At 42.3% G+C, this 12512-nt stretch overlaps 3 protein-coding genes and 1 long non-coding RNA gene across 6 annotated transcripts in view; 2 read left to right on the top strand and 2 right to left on the bottom strand.

Moving 5' to 3' along the window:
• TMEM52B (transmembrane protein 52B) overlaps window positions 1-1883 on the top strand; it is a 30369-nt gene extending 28486 nt beyond the window's left edge. For all 3 annotated transcript variants that reach the window (XM_082421146.1, XM_082421145.1, XM_082421147.1), the window contains one exon: window positions 503-1883. The gene's annotated coding sequence lies outside the window, so the exon portion shown is untranslated. The remainder of the gene's footprint in view (window positions 1-502) is intronic.
• Window positions 1-1883, top strand: part of GABARAPL1 (GABA type A receptor associated protein like 1) — an 8460-nt gene extending 6577 nt beyond the window's left edge. Inside the window, exon 4 of the mRNA XM_082421148.1 lies at window positions 503-1883. Coding sequence (XP_082277274.1) covers window positions 503-568 — 66 coding nt within the window. The 3' untranslated portion in view covers window positions 569-1883. The remainder of the gene's footprint in view (window positions 1-502) is intronic.
• CLEC12A (C-type lectin domain family 12 member A) overlaps window positions 1-12512 on the bottom strand; it is a 340991-nt gene that overhangs the window by 159471 nt on the left and 169008 nt on the right. The gene's annotated exons all lie outside the window — the stretch shown is intronic.
• Window positions 1318-12512, bottom strand: LOC309641276. Its single transcript, XR_014252589.1, has 2 exons — window positions 9803-12512; window positions 1318-6562 (listed from the first exon to the last, which is right to left on the bottom strand). It is a non-coding gene; the product is annotated as an uncharacterized lncRNA (long non-coding RNA).

Raw genomic sequence — 12512 nt, 5'->3', positions numbered from 1 at the left:
ATCACCTAAGATTGTTACTGCATTATTATTCCTTAAAGGGTTTCACACAATACTGCCTTCTTTTTGTGTCCCATTAGTGACTTGCACAAACTTTTCTAATAACCTCTCATTTTTATTCCACAGCATACATTCCCTATTAGTTTTTACTCCAGTATATATAGTTACATTGTATCTATGTATATAGTTACATTGTATCTATGTATATAGTTACATTGTATCTGTGTATATAGTTACATTGTATCTATGTTGCCCTTGCCAGAATGAGCTTTTTAGGGGGGTCGTGTTTGTACCCCTGATGGGTATGGTGTTCTCCACGAAGGTCTTTGTGAACTCAGAGTTCAAAGTTGAATCCCAGCCACTTCTGCGTCTTCTTCGATCCTCTTTTCAGTGGGGACTAATGATACCTCCTCTGCCTACCTTACAGAGTTGCGTGAGGCTCTGAATCCTAGGGCTAATGAATGTGATTATGTTTTCTAAACCGTCGTCTTACCTCTTCCCCTAGGACAACCACGAGGAAGACTATTTTCTGTACGTGGCCTACAGTGACGAGAGCGTCTACGGGAAGTGAGTGGCGGACGCCGGCCGATGGGAGCACCTGGACTCGGGGCAGGGGGAGGGGCGTGTGTGGGGCTTGGGGAGAGAGGGGGGGAGGGCTCCCCCCGTGGAGGAGACGGAGGCGAAGACATCTGGAAACACTACACTGCACACACCATCACCATATTTTCACATGCTCAATTGATATTTTTTGCTGCTTTCTCGGCCCGGGGAGAAAGCATGTCAGGACAGAGCTGTTGGGTTGGCTCCGTAGAAAAGTGAAGATGCTCTAGTCTCACCACACTGCTGCGAATTAACTTTTGTGGGATTTCCATAGAAGAATCGGGGGGTGGGCAAGTTGGGGCCAGAGATTGTGGACCACCAGTAACTTCCTGCTCTCCTTCTCTTCGGGCAGAGATTCTGTTGTTGACATTTGCACAAGACATGTAGGGAAAGGGGATGGGAATGTTTTAGGACCACTGGTAGTGGACCATTCCTGGGGACCAAAAGAGACCCATTGTAATTGAAGCATTGTGACCCCTGACCTCTCCTATCTCCACGTCTCCTCCCGCATCCCAACTGCCATCTCACAAGCATCACAGTAACCCACCCCAGTGGTGGCAGTAGACCTCAGACCCAGACACTTAGATGGAGCTCTCCTCCTGCTGGAAAATAGGGGCCAGGCGTGAGGGATGTCAGGATTGCGAAGATAGCATTGATAGCATTAAACTGGAACTGACAAAGTATTGAGCATCTCTGTCTAACCTGCTTTGCTCTTTGGTGCCCCTTTTCCCCACACCTACCTTGGACCTGAATGAGCCTCAGCCATTTCCAATGATAGGCTAAAACCACTCGTCTGGCATTTCCCAAACTTCACTCCATGAATGGGGACAAAGATGAGTTCCGTATGGAAGGGGCAGGTATGAGGATTGTCCACACCTCCAGCTCATCCAGAATTCTTGCTCCCGGGCTGCTGTCCTTCACTCTCACACGCACGGAAATGCCCAGTGAGGGCCAGCTGCTTCCCTCCTTGGGTTTTCACTTACCACAGCTGCTAGATAGAAACATTTGAGAGGGTGACTTTTAGTAGTTCCTGGGGATTCTATCTGATGCCGATTGTTTTCACTTTAGGGGTTGTGATGTGGGTGGGAGTGGGAAGCAGGAATCGCACTCAGATGGGACATTTCAATTCATCTCAGCCATGACACTTCAGTTCATCTCCGCTAATGAAAAGGGTCCTTCCCGTGGTGGAAATCCGTGTGTCAGTTCTGTCAGCTGCAGGCTCTTGTATCACGAAGTTTCTGCTGTCAGGCCGAGGAAATAAAAGAATTGCATACCTTGAAAACCTACCGTGAGTTCAGAAATGTTGCTTTTATTTAGTAGGTCTTAGAATCGACGGCGTGTGGACTCCCAAGTAGAAAACTGAGTTGGGGTGACTGTCGGCTGGGTGCCCACGTGCGGGCAGACGTGTACCTGCCTGTCACCGCCCAGGAGTCACCGGCCAGAGGTGAACGGAGGCGGGGTGGCGTGCCCAGGGTGTCGGTGGAGCGTGGGTGATTTTCTCCTCCGCAGATAAATGCCTTGTCACCGCTTTACGTGTTCCTCAGAGCTGAAGGTGGAAGGCTGCCTGCGTTAGAAGATTGGGGGTGGGGGAGGGAGGGATGCTTGTTAAAATGCAGATGTCTAGGCCTCGCCCAGATTTGGCTGACTCAGAACCTCAGCGTGGGCAGCTGTATTTTTAACCGGCTTCTCGTGACTCCGCTGCACGCTGAGGTTGGAGAGGCGTTGCTCTGGTCCCTGGTTCTGCTGTAAGTCCTAACCCAACCTGTTCTTTCCACATCTTGGTCAATATGAGGCCACCATCTCCCAAAGCAACACATGGCGCCTCCTTTAAGGCTCCTGAGGTCAGAACGAGCTTGATGCCTTCCGAGCTTTGGAGAGTCTTCATTCAGGAACCGATATGTAGGTAGGCGGCGGGGTGCGCATTGAGAGACAATGAAAAACAGATTAGTAGAAATTCCTTTCTGAAAGAACTTTAATATCCATTTCTAATCTTCTTTAATCTCTTGCAGGGCTATATCCCCACGTGGTGTCTACCTCTGTAGAGTTTTATGGAAATATAAGAGTCAGCAGAAAAGAAGTAGGTGGTTGTAAGGGGTCCATGGCAGGATTCCACCCACGACCAAACCCAAATCATGCCCAGTGTACTGACTGAGAGTTAAGTTAGGACTGAGAGGGAGGGTAGAAGAAGCCCAAACCCAGCAAAGGCCACATGCAGGAAATACAGAAAGTTCTAAGGAATTTTCTCGTTGACGTCAAGGCATTGGAAATGGATACCTGTCACTACTGGCAAGTATTGGGGTGTTGCTGATAAAGCCAAATGGAAGCTAATACTGGAATTGAGATAATGAACTTGAAACTAAAGACTTGCCCGCACTACCTGGGAATGAGATTGGGTAAATGTTTAAAAGAAAAACACATGGCAGGTCCCAGTCCTCCGTACACATTGGAAGCAGTGGTGCGGGAGACTAGGCCATTGCTAAACCAAAGAAGTGCCCTGAATTTAGAGGCTGTGCCTCCCCCGGGAGGCCTTTGCTTATTTTGGTCCTACTTACCTCTAGATTTTCCTGGTAGAAGAAGTTTATCCTCGGATGGGACATTACATACCATATTAGACCAGCCCTCTGACCTAGGTGCATAAAATTTAAACAACTAAGTTGAGAGACAAAGGCAGGCTGGATATTTCATTGTTCTCAGTTGGATGTGATGCTCTTCCCTGCACATCAGTATCTCAGCAGCATTTCCCTGTTTCCTGCTGGTCAAGCTTTAAAGCTTCTTAGCACCCTCAGTCCATTGTGAGTCATCGTGAACTAAAAGCAGGTTAGGAAATGTCCTTTCATTAACTGGGTCCCATGTAAGGTTGACTGACACCCTGATGCATATTCCTGGGGACCAGTCTTGAATGATGTGTCACTTAAGTCCATTCTTCCCTTGGAGGCCAGTATGACATCAACGGCAGAGTTGAGTCAGTCCTTAACTTTTACTATATATTTGGGTAGAAGGATCTCAGATACAGCTGTAGGATAAGTATACATCTAGGTTTCCAAGGACAGTCTAGATTTATGCTTATTGTCCTGATTGGTTTATTAATGGTTCCTTATAGCACTGTCACAAGTCCCCCAGTGGACAAAATGTTACATGGTCACGCTGTTTATACTTAGTATAAAAAGGGAAGCTTAGTTCCGCCACCCATCCCAATGCAGCCTGCCCCAGCACAGTGTGGGTAGAGACCAGAAAAAGAAGGCCACTCCTGAATGGCAGATTGTTCTGCTTCATTCTGTTTTTTTCCCCAATGCAGAGTTGTTTTCTCCCTTTAAAGCATTGTGTACTTAAAAAAAAGTTCACAGACCATATTGTGAAATCAGAAGTTAAGATTGCAAAAGAACAAAACAAATGGTTAAATCGTGAATAGTGGCGATTAGGCAGACATGCACTGCCTTGCACAACTCCAGGGGGTGCCCTGCCGTGGTGGTGTGAACAGCACTCTCCAGAGCTGGCTGGTGCCCAGGCTCTGCCTTGGTGCATTCACCCTTTGGACACAATATTGTCAGTTATTGCAAGTTGCTGTGACTCTGTTGCGTGTATTAAGCACGCAATTCTATCAATACATCGCATCTGTCGGTAACCACCCAGTATGATAGGTGTGGTATGATTTTGAGATTCTGTATGTGGGCTGGGACGGCACATGTACACTTGCACGTGGATACAGCCCCGTCAACTGCGATAACAAGTCATTTCTGAAAAACTAGTTGATAAACTGATTGCATCCACTTTTTTTTTACTCGATACAAAACTTGGAATCAACTATTTCTAGCTGTGTTTTCTTTGAGATATATTTTTTACTCTGACAAATTTGACCAAGTTCCAAGCATTCATCCTCGTTTTGTTTTCGCTGCATGAAACCACCAATTATTTTCAGAAACTGGTCCACTTTGTCCTCGAGTGGCTCTGGGTCCAGTTGGTCACTTTACTGCCATCCGAGTAACTAGTTCCTTCCTATGCCCCCTGCTCCTCACCCGCCCCTTTGTTTACCTGGATGTTACAGTGCGGGGCCTGCAGTTTGGTCAGCTCCAGTCTGTGGCGTACTCTCCCGTGGATGACTCAGGGCTTCAGAGCTTGTTTTTCTCATGCTTCGAACCGCCCACCGCCCCAAACAAAAAGCATTCAGTCCTCATCCCAAAAGCTGTAAGATGTTGTGAAGATGTCAGCCTGTTTCCCCTGTTGTGTTATAGGACCATATATATATTTTTTTACTTTTATTCTTACTGTTAAGGGCACTTTAGTACTTTGTAAATACAGACGACCAGGTTATTTTCAAAGTTTGAAGTAACAGGAAGGAATCGCCCCTAGAAGGAGTCAGACGACATCCCCACATGCCACCGTGCAGGTGCATACATATTTCAGCAGTGACTAACGGACGACCCTAGTCCCTCTCTTGGTGCATGTTCCACAGTGTGGACCCATCAGTTTTGACAGTTCCACTTTCAGCATAGCAGTGGATTTATTTAAGAGCCTCGTGACTTCTGTTCAGACGTATTTAGCACCTAAAACTTGCATGAAGTGATCCTGAACTCTTGGGTTGGGGGAGTAAAACACATCTGTTTTTACACATCTCAGAGGGCTCAACGTTGCCTCACATCACTCAGTCAAAGCTTGGTGATTGCTTTGCTCGATATTCAAAGAAAAGGAAAAATAAGCCATGTTTTAGGTGCTAACATTGGCTAACTAACTCGCTACCGCCTTCAAGTCTTGGCTCAGCTGTCATCTCAGGCTACCCAGAGCACCTCTTTAATATCTCAACAAGCTCCACCCACTCGCAGCTCCCACTCATTCCCTCCTTGATCTACTTTTGTCCTGTTCGCTGAGCACTGATCACCTTCTGACGTTTTCTCAAGTTCATGGCCTGCTCTCACTAGATTGTAAGCTCCACAAAGGCAGAAGCTTTATTTTGTTCCGTGGTTTACACAAACTGGTCAGAACAGTGCCTGGCCTAGAGTTGATGCTCAAAAAATAGTGAAAGCATAGTAGCTTCTGGTAAGATTGAAGGTTTTAGTTCAGGGACTAAGGTAATCAAGAACTAAATTAGCCATAAAAGCACAAGTTACGAAAGGGCCATTCAAGGAATTTTGGGAACACCTTGGAGCTTACTAGAAAGAAGATTTGGAGGCAGGGCATAGGGCTTGAATCCGAGCTCTACCACTTAACCAGCTAGGTGACATGGACCAATTTATTTTTTGTATTAAAGGAAATTCAGAATTTCCTTCCTGTCAGATATAATAATTACATCATAGGTTGTGAATACTAAATCCTTTGCAAATCATTAAATAGCGTTATTGCATATTAGTAAGTTTTATTTAAAACTAAAATGCCAGTGACTTAGGCTAGCTGGCAGGAATAATCTAGGTTTTCATGTTTTTATCCTTTGGTAATACCACAGGACCTGATTCATCAGCAGATGCATCATGTGGCATATGAGTCAGGGAAAATGGAGCAGCATATGTTGAGCAGGGTGTCTCCAAAAACAGTTTTCAGACTGATGGGAACTACAGCCAAGAGGGCTCTTTTCCTTTTGGTTAATAAACTCTCCTTGAGGATTGATTTCTTGCTGGCAGTAGCTGCTATTTATTTTCAAAGATGGTCTTGCCGTTCACCTTTTCCAAAAAGAAACCTAGATGTGGGACAGAATAGCTGGAACATTTTTCAGCCTTATCAGGTTAGAAGCAATATGAATCTTTTTTTTAAGCTTATTTTTTGCTAAACAACTATAAAATGTCCAAATAGTCATCATGCTGTACACAGGTTAACAAATATAACTCCTGCCCATTAGTTTTTATACCACCCAAGCCCAAGGAACTGTATGAAACACTGCGTTCTGGAGAGGATGCCCTCGGCTGGGGTGTCCTGTAGCTCGATGTGACTGCAGCGCCCGGAAGCACTTTCTCCTGCGTGTGGTCCCAGCAGGCTGGTCCTGGAATGGCAAATTAGGTGTCTTTTTTGTTTGCCTTCTTTGTCAATTTTATGACCCCTAAATGACAGATCCCTTGAGGACCCACACTTCCTAAGTACCCGCAAGTGAGCCAGGAGGCAAATTCAAGGAGAAAGGGTGGGAGAGAACAAACCTTTATCGGCCAGTTATTAAGTATAAATCACTGTGCAAGATGCTCAATGTTTTCTCACTTAATCTTGGAAAATAAACTCTGAGGTGAATATTTTAATTCAATTTGCTAAATAGGAGAAAGGAAGGTAACTTTTCCAAGATCAAATAGCTAACGCTGAGCTAGATTCAAACCCAGGACTGACTGATCACAAACTTCACGTGCGGGTCTTCCCCATGGTCAAAGCAGGTTAGGGCCTTTCAGTGATTCCACGTGCAGTTTTGATCAGATTAAAGGTTGAAAGGATCTTAAGAGTTTGAAAGAATCTTAAAAGTGTTTCAGTTTCTCTTTGTGATGGTGCCCTGTCCTGATTTGCTTGTGCTTGCTGATTACAAATATACCAAGTACTTTTACACTCCAGGCCTTCTCCTTATATCGCTCTCTATCTGGAATCCCCTTCCTTGTCCTGCCTCTCTACTGAACTCTCTCCAGAAGTAGCCCCAGTGTGCAGATTATACAAGGACAAGTATCATGAAACTAAAATAACAGTGGCTTACACAGGACATTTACTCCGTTCTTGTGTAAAAATGTCCAGTTCTGGCATGATGGCTCTGCCTCCTGAGGCTACTCTTGCCCTCTCTGTTCCATATCAATTGTGGGTGTAATCCTCAGCCTGAAAGTCAGAGGCAACATCTGTTCCCTGTAATCCGATGGGGAGGAAGAGAGCCAGAAGAGGAGAGCATACAGCCCCGCTCTCTCTGAAGGAAAGCTCCCTGAAGGTGCTAAGGACAGCGCCACTGATTTCTACTGGCCAGAGCTGAGTAACCTGGCCACTCCTACTGCAAATGGAGCTGGGGAAATCTAGTCTGTGTCTTAGGTGACCATCCTCCTGGCTCAAAACTTTATTACTTTGGAAAAAGCGCATAAAGGATCGTCTATGAACCAGCTCCTAATGACTCCAACACTTTCTTGGAAAATTTGGCAACATAATTTCTCTGTGCAGCTACTGTATCCTTCTACACTGTACTTCTGCTGAAGCATGGCACATTTCACTGTGTTATATTTTGTATTGTTTATTTTGTTTCAAAGATATCCTTCTTCCCAAATTGTATTTTTAGGGCTGGGACCATATCTTATTTGTCTCCGTGTCCCAGGTAGCCAGCAAGTGACTAGGAGCTAGTGATTGTTAAATGAAGTAATGAATAAATAAACATGTGGATGCTTTTACCAAAAAATGAGATTTACCTATTTTAGAGCATATCCACCTGAGCTCTTTAACTTAATCTAGATACTTCTGGTATTAATTTCTTAGCCAATCAACTAGGAATCCCTTTATATCATTAGTGGCATGATTTTCAATAAAGTTATATAGGAGATATACTATAAAATGAATTGAGAATGTGGTATCATTGTGATGCAATTATCCATTAATGGATGTGTTTAATGTCCTAACCACATAGTAATAAAACAGCATTACCATTCTTAGGTTTCCAAGGTCAATTTTATTACTAGCATAATAAGGAATTGAGTTATTTTCATGAATATAAGGCCAATTGCCTCACTCTCTTTTTCTCCCTTGGCTAAAAATGTATAATAGGACTAAAGTGAATAGGTATTAAGTAAAATTAACACTTTGAATCTCTATCTTGACCCTTTCTTTTGCTTATAAGGAATTTGAGATAGAGGTCAAGTGATCTGCATAATGTTCCCGGTTTTAATAATAATTTTCAACCTTTTTTGGAAATTTAATTATTGATATACTTTGTGAACATATTCAATTATTGATATACTTTATGAACATAAGTTCTTTTTAAAATGCAACTATAATTATACTTAAAAAAAAAACAACCAAAACTCTAACACAGGGACCAGCACAAGTAACTAAAGATTAAGGTGGTAGAAAGGATCTTAAGAGTTTGAAAGAATCTTAAAAGTAAGTATTAAGAGCTGAGTCTTAAAGGATGCAGCAGTACAATTTTCCAAATGACCAGGTCTCCTTAAATGGGCAATTTCAACTCCACAATACACATACCTATGTGTATGATCCATGTTTGTGTATATACACATACACATACATGCATGCACACATTAAACATATCTGTTGAACAACAAAAATGATGACAAATTCCACTAGACATATATATACTCAAACACAATTTTAAAATCTAATATGTTGACAGTTGTATTTTAGACCTAAAGTTAATAGCTTTCATTTTATCGTCTATTTGCATAGTTATATATTGTGTATATTTACATGATAAATATAAAAAATATCTTTAGATTGTGAATTGCGTTTAAAAAAAAAAAAAAACGAAAGATGCAGCAGAGACAGCTTGTTCTTTCCTCCCCAGAATCCATTTTCCTCTTCTCCCATAGTAATAGATTTCTTAGCCAGGTACATGGCCATCCAAAATAAAGATGAGATTTTCCTGCTCTACTTGTAGCTCTGTATAAATATACCAGTTACTTTTATAAGGTTAACTTTACGACTTTCAACTTCCTCATCAGTAAATTAGAATAATACCTGCCTCTCATAGTTTTGTACATAGTTCTATTAGAGTGGTGTTAATCCTAAAATACTGTAACTTTTCCTTTAGGTGTTTCTCTCCTTTATTGTCTTGAGTTCCTTAAGACCTGGATTACATTCAGTTCATCTTTATGTCCCATTGCTCAGTTCTTAGTACATTTTTGTTGAATCTAAAACTACCATACAGTACAATACAGCAAGAAAGACTAAAGCAGATGGGGCATTTTCCATATCATGCATATTAAATACAAATCTCAAAATTCTCTAGCTAGCAGAGACATCCTTGGAAGCAAAATTAAACCTTCAAAGTCAACTAGAAGAGAACATAAATTGGTAAGTTACTTCCTCACTGTTTGCTACTTGCTTCTGTAACCACCTTCAACTAGGGTCACTCTGCCCTTTGCTGTTTTTGCTGTAGCTTTAGTGGTTCTCTCAGATCCTCAAACTCACCAAGATTTTTATAACCTCAAGACTTTCCAAAGATTTATCTGGAATACTTGTCTCACTATATTAGTTAAGGTTCTCCAGAGAAACAGAACCAATAGGATTATAGAGAGATATGTTTTTACAAGATGTAAGTACCTACCTCATTCTCCCTTTTTCGTCATAAGTTGTTCCTCAAACAAACATGAACAGTCAAACTACTAACCACGGTTCTATCTTCAGGTTTTACTCATTTGTCTTCTACTTGAAACATACAATGAGAAATCCATTTATTTGGCAAGAGAAGTATATCAGGGAACATTCAATAGGAGAAAAAAGAAAAGAAAAAAAATGTAGCATTCCCTGTAGGCAGGGGTCTGTGTTGAGCTATGGTTCCTCCAAGAACACTGAAGAAGACGCTTGGCTTTTTCTGGTGAGACACACCTGCAGGCATTTCTTGCTGGGAAGTGGTCCCTCCCGCTGCAGTCCTAATGGGCACAGCTGCCGTGGTTCCAGCAGGCAGGGCTGGTGGCCCAAGCCATCTGCTTCAGACTGTGGCAGGATATTCAGCTGAGAGGGCAGCAGGCAGAGATGGCTTTTTTTTTTTTAAAGCCCCTGAAAATAGTTACAGGGTTCTCATTAGCAAGGCTCTTCTGAAAATTGAAAACTGGTCTTTGTAAGTATTGATGGCTTAAGCCCATCCTTCAGGGCAAAAAACAGAAAAGGTATCTCTCTGAAGAGTGGATATATGTATAACTGATTCACTTTGCTGTACACATGAAACTAACACAACACCATAAATCAACTATACTCCAATAAAAACAAAAACAAAAAAAAAAAAAGAAAGAAAGAAAGAAAAGGAAAAGATGTCTGTGTTCCTTGATGGGCAAGGCCTCTGCTCTCGCCCTTTGACCAGCAGAGCTGCACCTGGCTCCACCCCAGATCACCTAGGAAGCCTGAGACAAGGAGAACACTAAGTTATCAAATCACGGAGCCACCTGGAAGGAACCTCTGGTTTCTCCTTTACATTATTTAGCTGTTGGTTTCCCTTAGCTGAAGATTTGAGCATGCTGATTCCACGCAACCCACCAAACTGCCAAGATAATACATAAAACATATGTTTACCTTTTCCAAATCCTTTCCAACTCCATTGTCTTATTTAATCCTTACCACAAACTCTTGGAGTCATTATCCGCATTTTGCAGATGAGAAAACACTGTCAAAAGGTTTGTGTCCAATGGATCAGGGTTAGACAAGCATGGCCACCCTTCTCTGTTTCCTCATCTATGAATTAGTAGTAATGCCAGCTGTAGCAGTGGGTGTTGATTAAATGAGATAAAGCTTCAAGCATAGCTGTGACTCTTTATCCTGGGTAAATGTTCCCTTTCTAGTTTTTAGTGAGGAAATATGCTCAGAGGGTGAAAGCATTTATGCATGGTTTTACTCCCAGTAATTGAGAGAGCTGGGATCCAAGTCTTGTCATTTCAAATCCCATGCACTTTCCCTTATATTGATATATAGGCATGGGGCATGGTTCCTTCCTGAAAACGTGTTAGGAGGGGGAGGAAAAAATTCTAAGAACAAGGAGAAGTTACATCAAAAAGCCATCAAGGAGGATGGGGTGGTATGAGGAGGTCAGTGATTCTCAAATTTAAGACTGCATCAGAATCACCTGGAGGGCTGGTTAAACTATTTTTGGGAGCCCCACTCCTAGAGTTTCTGATTCCAGAGGTGTAGAGTGGGGCTGGAATGTGAATTTCTAAGATGTTCCCAGGTGATACTGATACTACTGGTTCAAGGATCACACTTTGAAAAGCACTGTAGTAGAGAATATTTGAACATTCCTTATCTAAAACACACCCCACGCCCTCAGTGAATCAGCAAGTTGCGTGATATGACTAAGCAGTATTTCTGTGAGATGCATGAAATTACCAGCGTCTGATTCGTCTGGATTGGTGGCTAAATATGGGAGGTTTCTAATCACTCCTTCAAACTTAGTCATGTGAATTTCTGAGAGGTAAATACAGGAAACTACGTTTTAAGCAAGGTTTTCCGTATACAGATGGAATCTTTAGAACCACTAGGTAGAGTTTGTTCTTGCCAAACAATGAGAGAAATTCACAATAAGGTCCACAATAAAATGTATCTAGGCTTAAAAAGGAATGAAAACTAGGAGACTACCATTAGGGATGGATATATATATATATAGATATAGAACAGATTTATTGGGGTCTAGTCAAGAAAAATTTGGGGTTTCTTTCAATCTAATTATTTTAAAAATTTGGATAACGTTGGTGTGTTATCATCTGCATATGACTGCTGTTATGTAGGGGGGTTTGTTTATTCTTGAACAAAATAACCTGGGTTTTTATAACCACATTCAATTAAAATTACCAACCATCCCACTGAGTGGGTTTAAGGTACATGGTGTTTCCAATCCCGGTTGCATTGGCATCAGTAGTGCGTTTTTAAAAACTGCTGAAACCAACAAGGGGCCCTCTTCAGTATCGGGACATAGGGGAGGGTCTGGGCATCTTTACTTTTTACAAACCCTTCAAGGGATCTCTGCAGCCACGGTTCTGAACAACTCAATTGGATGTTTTTTGTCTAACAAACTCATTGGTACCAGTTCTGGAAATAGTAGCTTTTCTTCTGAATTTGCTTCATTTTCCTAGTAAGTGACAGCCCTAGAATAATTCTTGCCAGATCTGTATTTCCTTCTCCATTAATCCTTGCAGTGAAGCAGAATCTAAGACAATCCCATCAAATGAACTAGATTTCTGCTACAGATGAGTGGAAGCTCTAGAATGAGGCTTCTCGCACATCTTTAAGAAAACAAGCCAACCGTCTTCCATCCGCAATGATTCTGATGC

This window comes from Balaenoptera physalus (assembly GCF_965194825.1).
Source record: "Balaenoptera physalus genome assembly, chromosome: 13".
Classification (NCBI taxonomy): Eukaryota; Metazoa; Chordata; class Mammalia; order Artiodactyla; family Balaenopteridae; genus Balaenoptera; species Balaenoptera physalus.
Note: the sequence above shows the minus strand (reverse complement) of the source record. Positions and strands in the feature narration are given on the sequence as shown.